Source organism: Cryptomeria japonica, chromosome 10 (genome assembly GCF_030272615.1).
Source record: "Cryptomeria japonica chromosome 10, Sugi_1.0, whole genome shotgun sequence".
NCBI lineage: Eukaryota > Viridiplantae > Streptophyta > Pinopsida > Cupressales > Cupressaceae > Cryptomeria > Cryptomeria japonica.
Genome location: NC_081414.1, coordinates 601,388,486 through 601,409,546, shown reverse-complemented (window position 1 = coordinate 601,409,546; position 21,061 = coordinate 601,388,486). Strand labels below are relative to the sequence as shown.

The 21,061-nt window shown below is 36.3% G+C and overlaps 1 protein-coding gene across 2 annotated transcripts in view; it reads right to left on the bottom strand.

Annotated features, from left to right (window-relative positions):
* LOC131028447 (protease Do-like 8, chloroplastic) overlaps positions 1-18,871 on the bottom strand; it is a 186,560-nt gene extending 167,689 nt beyond the window's left edge. The window contains exons 1-2 of one of the 2 annotated variants that reach the window (XM_057958701.2): positions 18,549-18,871; positions 5,381-5,508 (exon numbers count right to left, since the gene is read on the bottom strand). In XM_057958701.2, coding sequence (XP_057814684.2) covers positions 5,381-5,508; positions 18,549-18,748 — 328 coding nt within the window. In that variant the 5' untranslated portion in view covers positions 18,749-18,871. The remainder of the gene's footprint in view (positions 1-5,380; positions 5,509-18,548) is intronic. The other variant, XM_057958702.2, reaches the window with a different exon arrangement.
* Between the last annotated feature and the right edge of the window lie 2,190 nt (positions 18,872-21,061).

Sequence of the window (21,061 nt, the reverse complement as noted above, 5' to 3'; positions counted from 1 at the left end):
AGTTCATAGATTCTTTTGAAAAAAGCTGACAATTTCAGCTCATTGTTCTTTTAAGGTCATTATTTAGCATACAGGGAGACATTGATGGAAGTTGACAATGATAAAAAAGATGAATCAAATTCCAAAACTATTAAATTAAAAGGGAACAAGATTCCAAAGGGTTTAATCTCTTTGGAAAATATGTTTGATAGACATGACCAATATGTTCAAGAGCAAGTTCAACCACAAAATCAGGTGTCTGCAGATTATGAAGTATATCTAAGTGATCATGATGAGCCTAGACTCATAAATTTAGGAGAATGTTGCATAGTTGATGAGAATGAAATGTATAAAGAGTTGTTCAAGAGATATAGGGACCTATTTGCCTAGTCCTATCCAGATTTAAAAGCTTATTGGCCCAACTAATTGTCTCACATCATTCCATTAAAATCGACAGTGAAGCCCTTCATGCAAAAGCATAAGCCATACAATCCATGCTTCTATGGTACACTTTACAGAGAGCTTCAGAAAATGTTGGATGCAAGGATCATTTTTCCAATACATCACTCTACATGGGTTTCCAACTTAGTGCCAATTAGAAAGAAGAATGGAAAAATAGGATGTGTGTGGATTTCAAAACCCACAACCAAGTTTCACTGAAGGATAATTATCCTTTGCTTAATATGGATCATACTCTACAAGAAGTCACTGGCACTAAGATACTGTCATTGCTAAAAGGTTTCTTGGATATAATCAAATTGAGGTACTGACAAAGGATCAGCCCAAGATGGCATTACAACTCATGAGCATATTCTTATAAAAGAAACAATACACCGAATTTGTAGAACATATTACTGATTTACATCATATATAAATCAAAGTTTGAGTTAAATATATACCATAGACCAAAAAACAAGTGCAACCTCTAAATAAATTTGAGTTCAATACATATCGTAGATCACGAAACAACTACAACATTTGAATAAGTATTAAGTTCAAGTTTTGGTATCAATGAAAATTAGAAATCATAAATTTCGTCTACGACTAAAGCTCAAAAAGATTTTTGTTGTTGTGTGGGTGGTGCTGAAGTAGCTGCATCATCCTCAATAGGTGCCTCAACAAGAGCCTCATCCATAGTGATAGGTGCCTCTGTTGGATGACCAACCTTGCCTTCCTCCTCCTCATGTGCTGCCACTTCCACCTCCCATTCAGCTGCCTCCCTCTCCAACTTAGTTAAGTGATCATCAGTAAAAATTGGATCCACATCAACATCAACATCAACATAATCAGGCACAGCAATCCAATCTATCGATTATGGATCGATGTCATCCAAATCAAGTGCTTCAAGTGAACCTTGCCCTTGTACCTTCTTTTCATGCAATCAAAGGTTATACTGCATATAGACAAGATAATTCAAGTGTTGTTGAGTCAACCTATTGCGATTTTTGTGCGAATGGCCTCAAAAACACTCTAGCTGCACTCACAACCAAAAGCATTACAAGGTTGAGATTATATGTGGATGGCAAGCTTTTGAAGATTAGGCATTGTGGCACCATAATCTTCTCACCACAAATTTGCAAGGATAAAAATGCCATTTATAACTTGGTAAAGGTTTTAATAAATTTAAATAGTGAAATAAATGGTAAAATTAAGTTACGCATGTTTTTTTTTTCACCTAGCAGCACAGTGGCTCTCCTACAAGTGGAATCAGGTTAAGAAAACAATGGCACATCAGCCTTCTTATAACTCTATAAGTCATCAAGTATGAGTTCTCGAAGGTTCTCATCAACAAATAATCTTCGAATACATTTGTCAAGGCCAACAAGAACCTCTGCATTTGCACTGAAAGTAGGGGAGAAATAAAAGTTGGGGTTCAAATAGCAAGGGAGAATATGTTGGTGGAATTGTTGATTCCACCTCCGATCAATTATATGCCATATGGGTTCATATTTGGTCTTGTTTGACCCATACAAATGTTCAATTGCCTCTTTGTCCCTATTCATGACCTCATATAGATGCCCCATGGGGTTTTGAACCCCATCCACCATTCGTAAAACCCCACCAACGGTTCTAACATCTAGGTATAAAAATCAGCAAATTTTAATATTAAAAAATTAAAAAATAAATCATAAATCAAAGTTTGAAAACTTATATTGATGTTCTCCTCCATGATCTTGGCAAATCTATTGGCAAAAATGGCCTTCATGACCTTCTCTGCTGCAGGCTTCCTAGAATAAGGACTCTCCAACCATCTTTCACTCACAAACATCTACTTCAAGTTGTGCAATGTAGCTAATATGCTTTGCAAGGTGAGGAAATTAGTAGAAAAGTGTGTGACACTTAATCGCATGAGATCCTTACCATCAATGTGCTCATAAGATTCAAGACCCATGTGTTGTTGTAGATGTACTTTGTTATATTCTTTGCATCTTCAACCACATTCTTCACCCAACTTAGTTTCCCTATGTCCTCAAGGAGCAAGTCGAGACAATGGGCAGCACAAGAGCTCCAAAATAATGTTGGATGCCTAGCCTGTAGAAGTTTGTCAACTACCACATATGCAACCACATTATCAATCACAATCTGAACAACATTTTGCACTCCCACTTCCATCACCACCTCATCCAACATGTTGCACAAGGTTTCTACATTTTTCACTTCATTGGAGGCATCAACTGATTTTAAAAATACTATCCCCTTGAAGCAATTAGAAATTTGACGAGTGTCCTATTTCTACCATTCATCCACCCATCAAATAAAATGGTGCAGCCATTCTTTTCCCAAATTCCCCTTTGTTCTTACACTAGTCGATGAATGTTTTGGACCTCATCCTGCAATAAGGACCCACTCAACTCATGACGACTTGGGGCCTTGAACAACTTACCTTCCACGGTCAATGTATTGACCAATTGCTCCCAATTTGGACTAGAAGTAACATTGAATGAAATATTATTGTAGTACCAAAATCCAGCACATGCCAACTTTGCCTCATGTTGCAATTCTTTTTTCCATGTAGTGCCTTGCAATCCAAGTGGTGCACCAAGAGCATTACGTGAAACAAAAATGTTAGCCATATGGCTGCCCACACTTCCTGATCCTCGTATCCATGGCTCTAGGGAAGAAGAAACCCCCATATCTATATGTGACCTTGTAGAGCTAAAATCTGCCGTTTGGGCTACCATTGCCTCTATTGTTCTCTTTTTCCTACCTTTTTTGGTCATATGTTGCAAGCATTGCTATCGTGTCACTCGTAGCCTCTGTAGGACATTTGTCACATGTTGTAATATCTCAACAAGTGATGTTTGCAAGGTGATATTTGAACCAATTTATGCCACCAGCCATAGTCCTAGTGCAATGGTTACAAATAACCTCTCCTCGCACTGCACCTAGTGTCCCATGTTTCCAACAAGGGTCCCTCTTTTTGCCACCTGCTATACGTGTAGAAGCCATTTTCTTTTACAAAAATAGGAAGAAAATCTACCAAAAGAGAGAACATACAAATTCCACGAGACATGCAGATTTAATATATAACAATCGCAAAACATATTTAATATATTGCAATGCAGTTGTAATATTCACCAGTCAATTGTCATATGATAAAAAGTAAAAATCATAGTCATATTAAATTATCAACACTAATAGAATATTAGAATCAATATGCAATATGCAATCAACTGAATCAAGCAATGTCTATTAAAATTTTTTATAAAAAAAAAAACTTAAAAAATATGAAGTTTGATTGTTTTGAATCTTTGATATTGGTTCACAAAAAAACTGTAAGAAAGAAAAAACCTAAAAACATATTAATCTGTAATAAGAATTCCATACTGATTCACAAAAAGAACAGAGAAAAAACCTGCAAAAAATCACGAGCTCCTCTAACAATCTTGCAAAATATTGTGATTGTAGTCACGGCTGTCTCTCACCTTGCAATTGCAACTTCGAAAACCCTAGGTTGCAGTCATGTTTTCTCTTTATGCATCATGTGAGTGTGTGAGTGTTGGAGTTTGTGTCGCATGAAAAACAGAAATGAAAACCTAAAAATTTCATCGCCTTCCTCTTTTAATTTTTGTTGACACTTTTAACAGCAGGTCAATCCTAATTTTTCACAGAAAAACTCGCCACAAATTTTTCATTTACTCACCCACAAGTTTTTTGGTGAGTGACTCGCCTAGGTTTTGGACCCACAAGTACTCACAAGTCCTTGCAGGGTATTTCAAGTATGGCTCAGTGTTATTGAGGCCTACTCTGAAACCATTTCCTGCTATTTTAGAGGTGGAAAACATAGCTCGTGGTGCCATTTCTGTTGGGTGACCTTGTTGGATGAACAAAACAAGATTTTGAGGCTGAAAGCAAGAAATACATCACTGTTACAGACTATATTTGACAGATTGAAGACCTGCTACATGTGATTTTGTTGTATCAGACCATTGTTGTTCTCTTGGGGCTCCCATATTGAGGTATTTTAAGTTTATGTTCATGAAATTGTGCGTGATGTACATTGAACTATCTTTAATAAAAGTTTGGATGTACAAGACAAGGTTTTGAGTCTGAAAGCAAGTAACACCACATGGCTGTTGCAGACTATATTTGACAGATTGCAGACCTACGACATGTGAGTTTGTTGTATCAAACCATTGTTGTTCACTTAGGGCTCCCATATTGAGGTATTTTAAGTTCACGTTCATGAAATTATGCATGATGTACATTAATCTTCAATAAAGGTGTATGTTGGATGTACAAGACAAGGTTTTGAGGCTGAAAAAAGTAACATATGGCTGTTGCGGACTAAATTTGACAGATTGCAGACCCTTCTATGTGTGAGTTTGTTGTATCAGACCATTATTGTTCACTTGGGGCTCCCATATTGACGTATTTTAAGTTTACATTCATGAAATTATGCATGATGTACATTGAACTATCTTTAATAAAGGTGTATACATCAGCAAACCTGTACTTACAGTTAATCAATGACTTATAAGACTATGACAGCAGAAAACAACCTAATATATGTTCAAGTTATTAATGCATGTTTGCATTGTTAGTTTATTTGCCAAAAAAAATTAGGGGGTGTTCTTACATGAAACAAAAGAAGTAAATTGATAAGATGCAAAGATGCCAAAATGTAAACTGACTCCTTCCTTGTGTACTTCAGTTATGGCCAACAATGTCATCATTTCACAAGAACAAGTGAAAGATTGACAACTCTTAGGAACACAATCACTTAAAGTTTGATGAAAACAACATATAGGTATGCTGAGATATGCAATTAAAGAATGGAATTTTTTTTTCCAATGCCATTATAGGTAAAACTTTAGAGCTGAAGTTCAAATAAAGATGTTAGAGAAATTTGTTCTGCATTGATATCTTAAATAGAACATAGTGATTGAGCAGTCCAAACCTGATAAGTACCTGAAAGATGGAGCCAAATAAGAAAACATCATGCTGAAAAAGAATAGCCTCCGATTTGAAAGTATGATTTGGGAACAAACTCCATGATAAATATTTTCCACAATACCTTCATTTCCACTAAACAAGAAGAAAAAATTTACATCAAAATATAATTAATTTATTAAACAAACTCTTGAAGTTGTTCTGATTTTTGTTCCATTTATTTCACCATTTTTTTAGGATGAGATTAAAAAATTTAAATAGTCATATCCAGATCCACGATATACTTTCTAATAATGTGAAGAAAATAACATGCAATAATAAACTACATTAAATGGTAGACTTCAAATTTTCCTTTTGCAATACAGTTTAAAAAAATATTCAGTGAAATGAACCTGGAAAATACTTAATGCTCAAAAGACCAACAGCATGAATTATTAAAGTAATATTGTAATATTTAGCATGTAATGGTCATCTAGTTAGCTTTAGGAAGTTTCCTTTCTGTCTTTTATCAACTATTTAGTTTTAGGAATTTTCCTTTGTGTCTTTCATTCTCAATCGTTTCTTTTATAGAAACATTGCTTGTACTCTCTATTTAAGGAGCTTCCGTCTCCTTTGTTAATATCGAACTATCAATTATTATTTCATGGTATTAGAGCTGTCTTTTTTGGCAATTTTTTTAGAATAAATATTCGTGGTCCATTTACCTAGAAATTTCAAGGAGATTTCTAGAAGTTTTTTAGTCAATTTTTTTTTTTTAAAAAATCATAAGTTTTTTGGTGAATTTTAAGAAAAAATAGTGGTTTACCTGGAAAACAAAATTCAAAAGTTTTTGCCCGATTTTTTTTAAAAAAATCATGGGTCAAGGGTTTTCTACCTCCAAAAATTGCATAAGGGTTTTGAAAATAAAAATAACATGTTTTATTTTCTGAAAAATCACTAGGTGTTCTAAATTGTGAGTTCATCTATTTGAATCGTATGGATTTTTTCATTACAGATTCACAATGTTTTTCTTCCTGAATCTCAAGAATTTTTTGGACTACTTTTGAGCCACAAGCCACATGAGGATTTTCTTTCTACTGCAAAGAGTTTCCTTTCTTGTGCAACGCATCAAAGGGTTTTTTACACCCGTTCTCTTCTCGTGTGGGTTGTTCTACTAATCTCATGGCCTTCATTTATTTCTAGATGATTTTCCAAAAAATTGTGGTTTGTTTTGCTGCTCGTGATGGATGGAAAAGGGGGCAGCCTTCTATGCATTCATGGCCTGTTAGTTTTAGGATCAGACTGATAAATATAGATAGCAATAACAGATAATCAAAACAATGAACGCAAGGAACACCAAAAATACCTTGGGAAAACCTCCCTCTTGGAGGTAAAAAACCCAGCTATAATCTCAGATCTTATTATGCAATAATCAGTAGATGTCCTTACAATCTGCTTCACACATGAAGCACTCAGAATGCACATTGAACTAGGGCACATTGCAACATACTTGTTTTGCTGAGCAAATAAGGAAATCCGCTAGATAAGGTATGAATGAGCAGACCAATGGGTAAGCGCACTGTCACAGAAGATGAAGAACTGAATTCGCTGTCATGTAAGAAGATTTTCTGCTTCAGAATGATTCACTGCCCTAGCAGATGAAGTTGCAGGCTTCAGGGATGACTTCGCTGTCCTTGAGAGTGTCTTCACTGTCCTTAAGGGTGGTTCGCTATCCTGAAAGAAGTTCACTGCTCTTGAGTTATGACTCGCTGATCACTGCAAGTGATAGTTCGCTAAGTGAAGGAAGATGATTGATCGCTGAATATGTTGTTGATACAATGATTCAGACTTTGTATATATATGAGACTTAGCCTCCCAATTCATCCTAGGTCGGCTTACAACAAGGAGCAATATAATGCTTTAGATTAGGCGCCCAATATAGGGTCAGCCCTACACGCTACAAGTTACCTCAATATAGGTCAGCCCCAACACGTTTCAATATAGGACTTGACCTATCCACAAGTTACATCGCCCAATTAGGGCCAGTCCTAAAGAAGATTACACATTTGAATTTTGCCAAATAGATATGGCTAAGGCCGATAGGCCAATTAGCCATCAAAAGATGCTAGGTCGGCCCTAGAAGGGATCCGACCTAGCTACAACATCAACACGGCTAAATGACTTGTAGATTATGTCAAGTCTCCTATAGGGTAGTTAGTAGAATGACCATTAAGGGAGGGTATTTCGGTAATATTGTAATATTTAGCATGTAATTGTCATCTAGTTAGTTTTAGGAAGTTTCCTTTCTGTCTTTCGTCAACTAGGTAGTTTCAGGAAGTTTCCTTTCTGTCATTCATTCTCGATCATTTCTTTTATAGAAACATCACTTGTACTCTCTATTTAAGGAGCTTTTGTCTAAGCCCATTTGTATCACTCTACAAAATGAAATGTATATGCCAAGTTTCTTACCCCAAAGATTCAAAAACCATGCAAGCTAAATAAATAGCAACATTCTTTAACCTTAGCCTCTAAAATTTCATTTTAGGATCAACTCAAAGGGTCTTGGGCAAAAGAAGATCCTTAGTGTCCTATTGAATTCTAGAGATTTTTTCTTTATTGTGTTGTTTACCTCTCCATTAGTCCCTCTAATCTTTAACTCAAATATCGTTATTTCACATCTTTTTCTACTTCTTCGACATTGAGGACTTCTTTGTAAGACTTCTTGGTTCCTTCCACAATCTTCACCTTTTCAACAAAGTTATGTCCATCATTTTCCATCTTAACTCAATGTGTGTAGGTAATAACTTCTATGCGTCACGAGGTTCTCGTAGCTCCCAAGAGGTACATCACCACCAATCCACACATCAACCAGTCACCCCAACTTAAATGCATGTAGAAGGGTAGAAAATCACCAATTTAAAATGGAACAAAATCAAATTTAAAATAAAAATCACACTATTGGCAACAAAACAATTATATCCCAAATCACCTCCTAAATTTAAATTTAGGCAAACAAAATCGCAAAATAAATGGAACGAATGCAACCAAGAGCACTAATTAGAAAATGGAATGAGCATGACTCAAGTCAACTATTTATCTCTCTCCCCAACCTTAAGTTGCTTACCATCTCAAAGTATATGTTTTGAAATCCTAGTGAGCCAAGTTGACAAAAGGAACATCATTAAAAGTTATTCAAGTCAAAAGAACTTATATATCTACTCCTCTTGCATTCTTTGTCCTTCAATGGTGAGCCCTTGTATTTGTCTAGTTCCATGGGGCAAGGATAGGGGATTGAGTGCCTATACTCGCCTTTGTCTAGCCTTTGGTGATGAGCCCTTCCATCCTCCTAGTTGCATGGGGCTAGGACTAGGGCTCACAATATAAAAAGAAAAAGTCAAAGAGAAATCAAGATCAAAGCAAAGAGAAGAAAAAAAGAACTTGATGGCACATATCGAAACACATTCCTTATCAAACATAATCACTCTAGCTGGATTCCTCTTGATTAAGTCTACCCGTTCCCTTGGTGTAACCTATTAGCTATCATGGATCTAACTCTCAGACGAATATGTGAGTTAAGGACGAGAATCCCCATTATCAAGTCATGCATGAGTTAAGACTAGTCTCCCACCCATCATTCCATCCTCGCAACTATTCTTGTAACCTAATCACTAGACTTCCTCTTTGGAGTCCAACAAGATTTGTCAAATCATCACTTGACCTATTTATAGCAAGTCTTGCATTAGTCTAGATAGTGATGTATTGACTTTTGCACATCATGCCTCTCTATTGCATCCATGATTGGCTTAGATATTGCATTCATGTAGAAGAAATAAGAAGGTTTCCAACCTACCAAACCTCCTCACAATCCTAGTGCATTAGCAAAGGGTGACAATTCCTAGTCTACACACCTCCAATTATTCCTCAAATTTGCACAACTCTTTGCCTCTGCTAACAAATACCCAGTCCTTTGTCTTTGAGTTTTGGCCTTGCCTTTCGAAGCGGTCTCTGCTTAGGGGCAATTTGTTTTGCTATGAGAACTTTGTGTTCCTCGCCTATTTGTTCTGATTCTTAATTTGAAAGAACCCTCATTTTTGGCATCAATTAAGTAGTTAGTTCACTAGTTTTCCATTTTCCATTCTTCCCACAATGGTTATGGCTTTCTTCTAGTAATTATTGTCAATAACTTTATTTTCACTCGCCAATTAGGTTCAATTGTTTCTTTTTCTTCCTCAATTAGCTTGATGCCTTCCCTTTCACAGCTGACTCATTGTGCCTTGCTTTCATCTTTCGCCCTCTTTTAACCCACTAGTTCTAGCTTTTGCTTCACATAACCTCCTTGTCCTTGGTCTCACCTTTCACTTGCCTTGTTTCCTTGCAATTTTCTTGCTTGTTTACAACAGTCAGTTGTTTGGTTAGTTTTCTTCTACTACTTGTAGTATGTTTGTTGGACTGACCGCTTTTTGTAGGTTCTCAGCAATCAACAAGGCAAGTATCTCCTAAACCCCACATGAATGGTAGCTCCACTTATCTTTTGTTCTATTGAGTTTTGCCACTCCTTACCATGCTGCCATTCTTGAGTTCCATTTTGTCATTTCGCAAGAGATGCAGCTAGAGGGATAGAATCCCTTAACCCATGGACATGACAAGTCTCTCTCTTTCCCTTTGGTGACTTTAAATTTTGCCTAATGTTCCACCATGCTACCATGATCTTGTCCCTTTTTATTTTGTAAGATGATAGTGGGACAGCAACTATGCATTATGACAAAGTATAGGTAACTACAGGTTGATGGTCCACCCTTCCCCTCTCCCATGCTTATATTCAAAAGATAGTGATTGTCTAATTATGCAATAAGCCTATTCTAAAGGAATAATATGTAAATACCCATTTTGCACCATGTTGTGGAAGCTCAACATTTGAGTCCTATGATGAGGTAACACTCCACAAGTTCCCTATAGCACACCGAAGGGATGGACTAGTCACCAATCTATCCTAGTTTGTCACACCCCTAATCAACCTTCTAGCGTCTATTGGCATGTTTCCAAGCCCCTCATGCCTTGGACTACATCTTCCTATGTTTTCCCCATTTCAAAATCTTTGATTTCACCTAAGCTGGCAAAAGTGCTACTTACCTTAGGCAATGATTGCAAAACCACCACAGCTACTTTCACCGTTGCTCCAATGGTCTTGAACGTGGCATGACAAAATTACAACCACCACAATGGTTTTGAGATGCCAATATATAGAATTGGCAATTTTGCCCAATGTAGTAGATAAAAAGAATTTACATTGTTTTGTCTTCCCCTTTCAAATTATAATGCCTTCAACATCTTATAAATAACCATTCTTCAACCTTACACTCTTCTTAACTTAAGCCATTCTTCACTCATTTTAATAGATCCTATGCTTGAATCTTCAACCTAGTTTACAAAACTCTCAAAATTTTCAAGCATTAAAATTCAATTAGAGCTCATAGCCATTCCTTGCAAACTCTATGAAGCCCCATTGAGCCTAGCCTGGCCCTCTACAAGATTTGCTCATACTCAAACCAGTCACATGTGAATCATGACCTTGAAGTGTTGCTTGAGGAACATTTTCACCATGTATTCATCAACCTGCTCCACTTCTATACACACTCAGAATACAGGTCAGGTTTATTGTTTTCCTTATTTCTTTAGAATTAGTTTCTAGTTAGTTTTAATCTGTTTTGTTTGGATTTGTGTTCTAGTAAATTGCCGTACTCTGTTTTATCTTGTGTGTGTGTCTTGCTTTGGCTTTATTGTTTGTAATATGATCTAGAGAGCTTCAAAAGTCCTTTGACATAATTTCAGATCCTTCTAAGCGTCTGCACTTCAAAAGGGGACTTTGTTCTTCCCTTATCTGGCTGGAATATTCAATTCCTCGCCTTTCCTTCATTGATTAGACCTTCCAAGGTCTTCAAATGGTTGTCTATCTGTGTCCAACACTTGTGGCAACCACTAAAGATCTATGAATCAATTGCTACACATTATATTGGCCTGGGAAATTGTGAGCATCAGCATTGCAATCAGAAACATAGCCTTCTAAGGCTCATACATCACTGTCCATGCATTTCGGCAGCCCCAAAACAAATATGGATCTCATTTAAATATTTGTTACAAGCAACATTATTGATTTGCTCACTTGTAAGGCCCATAGCTCAGTGTTCTGGCATCTTTCCAGCCTTACATAGACTCTATTATTGCTGTCTACATACATTTCCAACCCTGCACAAACCCAGAATTTGTTAAACAATCCCATTGCTAGCTTTATAAGCTGGATACACAATGTCCGGTTATTCCCCTTTGATGTACCCATTTTCTATAAGCATTTCCATACTTATTTATATGATGAGATGGTCTAATAGACATCTAGAAGGCATTGCTTTACATTGGTCTACATCTGAACACATTTGAACATTGATTAGACCTGATTTCTATATCATAACTCTAGTACGGAAGTATACAGTTTTTTATTAAATTCCTATTGACCATTCATAGATTGCTAAACCTTTCTAAATCATTGGAAATCAACTATTGCTTACATATCAGTGTTAGAACCAAAAGTGGTACCCCAACGAAACTTTGCATTTCATATTAGATTTATAGTCAATATCCTTCTCGTGTTGTCAATGCTAGCTGAGTTTTATCCCTTGTCAAGTTGCAAGATGTTTTTAGCTCACTCTAGATTCTTCTTGTAGAGTCTTTGAGTTTACTCTGTGCCAAGCGTAACACAAAGAAACTCCTGACTATTGGGAGGCTCAAGCATAAAAATGTAGATGAAGATGTCAAAGTTTTGGATCTGAAATCATCAAGGCAATATCAGCACAAGATAGTATTAAGGGATAAGTCTCAGAAGAATGCACTTTCAGGTGGGGAAGGCACAAGGAAACTGCACCAAATCTTTAGGGCTAGCAATGATAACATTAGCACCTAGAAGTGGCAAATCATTAGGTGAACACCACTCAAACCAGATATACCAGTTTAATGCACTTCTACAGTGGCATAATCAGTCCAAAACTCCAATTCAAGTGGTTAGGATCAAGAGAAACATGACCAGCACACAAAGGGAAATAAGTAAAAGGCATCGTGCTTTTGCATGGTCCTACATCAGAAAGTTGCAACCACTTTCCAGTGACAGAAGGATGTAAATATCACAACCAGCAGATAAGTAGGGCCTTTCAGCTTAACCAAGACCCAATGGTAATTTAAAATGGGAAAACATAGCATGAAATCGCAATTAGGGTTATGGTGAAAGAAATAAGTAAAAACCACCTTTTCCCCATGGTTGTGCTGGGCCAAAAAAGCTATTTGGTAAAACCGCAACTAAACATACAAGCAAAAAGGAATGAAGAGAAATCAGATTTGACTAATGGCAATACCACTCCAAAATGATGAGTTAGCTGGCAATTACTTCAAATAATCATGGCCACTCCAACTTCAGATCTGAAAAGTTAAAAAGTCAAAAATTTCACCTAGTAATGACTTCCTAAAAGTGCAACCAAGGAGTAAGTCCACTAAAAATCAAAATCAAGTGCCTATCTTAAGATTTAAAGCAAAACATTAGACCATTCATGACACCCTTATTCTAGTCAGCATATTTCTTAAGGAGAAAGCAGATTTAAAGCAAGTAGGTGCCTATTATAAATGATTTTGAGCAATTTATTGCCTCTTCCAAAAGGATAAGACTTGGGTTTCTTTATATCATATTAGTTTATTATTAGTTGAGCCCTAACTGCTACCTATAGAGGGCTCTAAATATGTTGTGAACACATTGCATTTAATGAGAGTTGATGCCAGACTTACACTACAAAAATTGTCATTCGAAGGTTAAAATCAAGTCATTGCATTTGTGTGTAGCATTGATGGTGTTTTTATGCACTATGCAACACTAGAATAAAATACTAAGTATTCTATGCTAAACTTCTCAGTTGTTTGATGTGGCATTGCTAGAATCACAAGGGGGCTTACATTGAATCTTGAATGTTTGAAACGCTAGAACATGGAAATTAACTTGATTGAAAAAAAAAAGAGAAAAAAGGATGAGGGTTGAAAGAGTTAATCCAATCCTAGGAATGTAAGAGCAATGGGCAGTCTTTGGTGAAACTCAACCAGACTTTGCTTTGCCATGCAAAGCAACATTTTCACAAAGTTTAGTGCAATCTCCTAAGGTAAGCATATGATGTTCAAATCACTACCACGAGCATAGACACCATCAAGACAATGCATATCAATGAAGAAGTAGCAATTGAAGTTAAGCTTGGCTAAGATGGATCCAGTTGACTACGCAAAACACTTTACAATCAGCAAGGTGATAGTAGTATGGATATACGAATTTCACCATTGACAATACACAAAGTTCTTCCATTCATCTAAACAACATGAAAATTAAATGAGAAGTAGAGACCATGCAAAGGTTGAATCAACACATAAAGTTCACCATAACTTCAATGAAATTAATATGCTACTTACAACAAAGTCTTGGCAAAAATCTTTGCCTTCTCCTCTACTCTAACTATCTGCTATCGAATTATTCTTGAACTATTAACTATCCAGTGTTGTCTGCTACTAAACTATTCTTGAACTATTAACCCTTTATAAAATGAAGTAGAGCTTTATATAGTGCTCTCATTACAATGAATGGTTCAAATTGATTCACAATCAATGGCCAAGATTACAAGATAGAAACCCTAATTAGGGTATGTTACACCCATTACAAAGCATTTAATGCTTGACCAATGACAAAATTACATTTGAGTGGGACACATGTCCTTCATTGAATTATCAACCAATAGATGGTGAGGGTAGGTACATTGAACTCAATGCCCACATTTGGTAGTTATCTGCCTCGTTGAATGAGTCAGGTGCATTGAACCTGGACGCCTTATCTTGAAATGAAATGATAGGATAAGTGATGATTGGGCTCCACCTTAGCCAGTTGATCCTTGTAACTCATCACAAGTAGTAAGTCATTTAGGCATATCTCTTGATACTCAACATATAGTGAAGAATGGGATAATGGTGGGGGATACTCCCAAATTGCATCATCTTCCTAACTTGATCACCTCCGCCCTGGAGCTTCCCTCTCTGATTACTCTTGCTATACTGGCAATGATTCTTGAGTGCTTGATCTTCCTTGTACAATGTTATCCTCTTCATGCAGTGGAAATCCTTCATTCCAAGCTTGGAGTTTTCTTGTTCTCTCCTTGATGTAGATGATTCCTCCTCTTTCCTTATAGTCTACGATGATGATCCTATCCTTGTGTTGCCCTTGCTACTTGCTCGTCATCTATGCTTTGATTCGCCCTCTTGCATTTAAGTACGATCTTCCTTCCATGCCCTGACGTCTTGACTTTCTCACATTCCTTTGTATGGTCATCCCACTTGCATCTAACCTGGAAACAAACATAATTTGAATCAAAATACTGTAGAAAATACTACTATCAATTCACAAATCAAGCTTCCCACTACCCTTCCTAAATCTGGAAATGAATTTTCTGATCATGGAAACATCTGATTTTAAGTCTGATTTCCCTTCTTTTGACTTAATTCTCATCAATTTGAATCTAATTTTGTGTCTCAAGCCTGATTTATGTCTGATTTCTCACTTTTAAATGTCTGATTTGATATGTTTCAGGTCTGAGACATGCCTGATTTGCATTGGTTTGAGGTGGTAAAGGAAGTTTGTGGATTTCATAGGGCAAGGAAGTTTGTGGATTCATGGGGCAAAGGAAGTGATTTCTTCCTTCCTTTCTCCTTTGCATCCTTTTCATCATTTGATCACCTGCATGATATGCTTGATCTACAAAATCATTCACCTCCAAACAGTATGAAAGAGCATTCAAGTTTTCACTGGAAGTCTCTAAAAAAATTCGAGGTTTTCATTAGGCAAAGGAAGTGCTAGGTTGGGGTTTTGATAAGGCAAAGACAGTGATCGGGATTTTGAGGGAGCATTGACACTGATCGGGCTTTTACATAGTCATAGAAAGTGCATCAACTTGATCAGGGTTTTGACTAGGCAAAGGAAGTGCCTATGAGCAGGTCGGGATTTTACTAGGTCATTGACAATGCTAGGAGCATGAATATAACCTGTTCATTTAGCACTTCAAGGACTTTCTACTCATCCTCAGCAACTTCACCAACCTTAAGACAACAAAAACTTTCACAACCTTAAGCACTTTCTTCAACCAGCATTCAACTCACCAAAACAAAGACACATCCTGCCTGATCGGGGTTTCAAGGGGTCAAAGGAAATGCTCATGAGGTGTCAGTTTCACTTGCTCAATTAGCTGGTTCAAGGCATTTCCATTGATTGCAGGAAGATTTGACTTGTCCCAATCACCATGATCTTTTCAATTAAAGTTCATCTTTACCAAGCATAGAGACTCCATCACCTTGGTCGAGCTTTCAAGGGGTCAAAGGAAATGACATCAAATGTTCAGTTTCGCTCCTTCAATTGCCATGTTTTAAGCCAATTCATGATTGTTTAGGCCTTAACTCATCCTCCTTTCAAGCATTCCAATCACCTTTGACAACTCTCCTTGTTCTAACTCAGCAATTCATCTCTGATTTTGCAGGTAAATGATGATATGATGAAATGGACTGATCATCATGAAATCATTTTACCTTCTTTCATATCTTGGCATTCTCTAAACATTCTGATGATGGATCACAGAATGTGATCCGAAACGTTGATGCAAAAAAAGTCACACAATCAAATCCAGAAGCAGCTATAGACATCATGAAATCGTTCATTTCTAAGTATAGAAAAGGCATACTGACTCAATTCATTCTAAAGAGATAGACATAACTTGATCCCCCTCCTGGCAACCTGAGACTCTGCACTTCCTCAAGTAAAAGGCTGATAGCAAAAGACTAAAACTACCAATGGCTAAGCTAAGACAACTAACCTAGAAAGTGAAAAGTGGGGGTCCCCATTTGCAATGGGGAGATGTGTGAAAACGTCACAACATGTAGCACAATATGGTGAATGTAAAGCTTACGCTACAAAAACCAATCAGTTGTTAAAGTTCTTCAGTAATTGATAAACTTATGTTTGTAATCCCACAAGTTAAATTGTATTGAGTAACTTTGTTAAGTTATGCACTGATGCTCATTATTCATTAAAGTAATAACTTTGTATATTGCTTTAGCAATTTATCTTCTAAAACCGTGTGATGTTTGTCCATTTAATCATTTCCTATTGATGTAGAATATTGACCTTTAAATTAGCAAATAGCCAGCATCCATTGATCATACATCGTTCTTTCTTTCCTAGCATCATTCTGGTTAATAAATAAAAGTAAATAGATAGAGGGCATCACAGAAATCATCAAGCCAAGATAACCAAAAAAAATTGCAGGCATATGGCTTACCCTAATTGATTGTTTAGGCTTGCCAACATTCCCCTCTGCATCCTATAAGACCTGGGAAAGCCATCTTGTCTTGTCTGCACTAGAGGGTGGAGTGACCTCTCCTCCTTGGCTGGAATCAACTCCTTGGCTGGAATCAACCAAATGAGTTTCAGATTTCCAATCTATAGTTTCTAGAGAAGGTATCTTGGCCTCTTCAATCACTATTGAAGACTCCTAAGAAGTTTAGGATCATACCCTGTCATTAGATTATAAATCCAACTTACCACTCTTTTACTCTATCAAAGATTATAAATCAGGTATTCCTTAGATGTAAGGATTCCTGAGCTGATGGGGAACCATTTAGTGCAATGGGCCCTAATTCATCATCTTTGATCTTTGTTACCAATATCATACAACTGATCGGCACCTCAATTATCTTCATAACGTGGTTGATTACCAAATCAAGTTCAACATTACGTTGGGCAATTTGTTTTTCAACACATCTTCCTAGAGCTGTTCACACTGTAGTAGAAAGTTGTAAGAGCATCAAATATCTCCCTTGTCGTTTTTCCAACAATACAACGAATCATGAACGTTGTAAAGGCATAACATTCAAAATTAAAAATTCATATTGTATGTGCATTGTGAGGTCTAATGCATATAATGAATAACCACCCAAGAAACTTAACTGCAGTTCGAATTACATGGTTCAAGCTGAGACCGAATACTTTAAGGCAAACCTTCTTATCAAGTATCTAGAGGTGAGAATATTGGGGTTTCACAATTCGCAGAGCTGGGGCGATTCCTTCAAGATTGTGCATAATTCTATGGTTACTGAAATCACCCACCTCCAGAAACTGAGAGATAAATCCCAATAGATAATTTTCCTCCAGATGAGCTTTGAACTTGGGAATCAACTAAGCATTGGTTAACATTTCGACCCTCAGCCTGATCAACTTGTTAAAAAAGGGAAAAGAAAAAAATCATTATTTCATCTTTGTATGCAAACTGTAGCGATCTGCCGGCTGGTTCTGTAATGCTTCAAGAGTCAATAAATTCGTCTGGAGGAGTCGTTGCCTAGAGAGCAATTGTAAGAGCATGACGGAGATATCTATGCAGGCATCAGAAGAGCTCGTCAGAAGACCTTTTTTTCATTTAATAATTAAATTAAAAATCAGAATTATAACTGTATTCTGATTTTTAATTTAATTATTAAATACATAAAAAATAGTCTTGCCAGGATCCCTTTTGATGCCTGCATAGACAACTCCGAGCATGAACGAGGTTCAAAACACTCTCCCCATAATAAGGTAGCCTTACGAATCTTCGTATACTTCCAAATGCGTTCCATGTTTTGAACTCTCAAGAACATGGCCAAGCTTATGCGAAGGGGATCAATAATCCCGCCCAAATAAACCTTAAAATTTTAAATCGCGTGTGCAAATATAAATTTTCCCGTGCTGTCAATGCCCTAAGATCTCTAGCGTCCTTTTGGAGAATGTACTACTCCAATCAATAAATACTCAATATTCCCTTTATGTTGTAATTTTAGTTTGCAATAGCGATACTCATGCATTTTCTGTCGCCATTTACTAAATATCAAAGCTCTTTCTAGTACCATCAATCTTTAAATTGCCATAAACCCATCCATGCATCCGATAGACGCAATTCCAAATACTTAAAATTATAGTACGAACAAATTTTCCACTAACCGGATTCAGATACAACATTTCTTACAGCAGATTATTATACAGATTGAAAGTTAACAAAAACGCAGGGTAGAGAAGACGATGTACATCATCAGCAAAGTGATATAATAATGCTAACCTCTCGATAGGAGGAATGTGTTTACATGATTTTTCACAATTGAGTCTTTCGGGAATACGAAATGCACGAAGTCCTCTGAAAGCAAGCTCCCTTCGACCATAACGGCCATCCGAAAATGCTTTTAAACTGAAGATATGACTGGTGTAGTATCGCGACGGTCGAGAAAATGCACGGGCAGGCATAGCAATTGGAAAATCCATTGCTGCTCTTGTAATGGATAAGGCTACACCTGACTCCTCTGCATGGTTTACATTACAACCTGGACGAGCGCTAATTTAGCCCTCCTTGCTAAGTCAGATCTTTCTATCACAACGTTAATTGCTAGCATATATATTTGATCACTAGATAAGTAAAAATAAAGTATATAATTGATCATTCTCCTAACATGGAAGAAGGAACATGTAGATAACACTAATATAATGACTTGGGGATCATGTGACTTGGTTCACTCAATTTGTGAGGATTGAGTATCTAGTGGTATTATAATGTTGATTTGTGAAATGTTGGTATGTTTGGGTATTGTTTAGTAAGTTGTAGAGATGTTATATCTTGACGTGGCTAGAAGGTTCAATGGTTCTAATTCTATCGAGTTCATTGGTTGTGAAAAGATAAATATGTTAATTATTTTTTCTTTGAACTAGATTAATTCTTTCAATAGAATGAGCTTTCTAAAAAACATAATTCTCTTTTCATGTGTATCCTCTTGTTTTCTTCATGAATATGCCTTAGGATTTGTATTTGATCTTCAATTCTCTCTTGATTTAGGCATTCTTAAATTAGAAGGTTTCTTTCATCCAAAACTGCCTCAATATAGTCTTTCTTAATACCTAAACATATTTTGCATGAAAAGAAAAGTGAGAAATGGAAACTCAAGAAAGAGAGCAAAGTTTTGGTGTGGTTATGTAATTACTTGATTTTTTTGAATTGTTGTGCATTATTAGTTGGTTTATGGTTGGTTTAAATGTTTGTCGAATGGCTCTTGAGGATATTAAAGGCTTCCATCTTCTTATTTTATGCTCTTCAAAATTGTGAGAATTTAACAAAATGTATTAATCTAAATGTAAGCAAAAAAATAAATCTATTTTATCTTTTTCTTATATTATTTGCAATAAAATATGAGATAATTAACTTTATGCAACTAATTAATTATATATGACTTTGCATGCAATCTATGTTGTCTTTAGAGATTTTAATTTTTAAGAAAAGTTTTCAAATAAACTTATAATCTACTTGCAAGATGCAAAAAGTAATCTCAATTTAACTCTACCTAAGAAAGTAAATTTTTAAAATAAGAAATGTAACAATAAATTATTACAAAAATAATTTTAGGTGGTCTAATTTTCATTAAGATAAGTATCTTGATTATGTAGCTTTTTCTCCTCTAATGTAGTTTGGGGTACGCCAACTTACTACACCTTCAAACGGATAAAAAGCATAGACACTAGTGGACCTTTAACTATCCAAGTCACCTACACAATTTACATCAACAAAACCTTGTATGTCTAATGACTTAACCACATTACCAGTACCATGATAAACCAAATTATTAGAGGTTCTTTCCAAATATCAAATAACACCCTTTTATAAAATTCCAATGCTCTTTACAAGGGTTAGACATAAACTATAATAACTCTTGCCAAAATTTTAGATTATATTTGAAAACATTCTTTTACTTATAATTCAAATTTGCATAAATGGGAAAATAGAGAAATTGAGTATACCAAAATGTTCACCAAAAACATAACAAACTGAAACTAAATTTAATGCAACTAATGTAAAATGTCTTATTATAAATTTTATCATGATTTTGCATGATCTTTGTTGTTAAATACTTCAAATGATAGAAATGAACTTCTACTACCAATTACATTAACAAACTCCCAATCTTTGGAACCGAAACACAAAGAAATAGTTGCACTGTTGGTGTTGGAAATAAGCCACACCCAGACCGACGATGGACTGGGCCAAGAGGGGCCAGTAGCTCAGTGGTAGAGAACTCCAGTAGCGTATGGAAGGTCCTAGGTTCGATTCCTAGCTGGTCCATGTCTCAACATGGTATCAGAGCTAGGACTCGAACCTAGGAGCTCTGTGAGAGAAGTTTGAGGTACAAGCCCTTGTTATGCATTCTTCTCTATGAGAGAAGTTTGAGGTATTAGCCCTTGTTATGTATTCTTCTTTGTGAGAGAAGTTTGAGCTATTAGCCCTTGTCATGCATTCTTCTCTGTGAGAGAAGTTTGAGGTATTAGCCCTTGTCATGCATTCTTTGTTGTGAGAGAAGTTTGAGGTATCAGCCCTTGTTATGCATTCTTCTTTATGAGAGAAGTTTGAGGTATTAGCTCTTGTTGTGCATTCTTCTCTATGAGAGAAGTTTGAGGTTCTAGCCCTTGTTTCAGCCCTTGTTCCACCCTCTATGAGTAGGTATGGTGGATTCACCCTCTACGAGTAGGTATGGTGAATGTCATGTGAGAGACTTCATGACTTAGCATTTGTTTATACTCAACCTCTAGGAATAG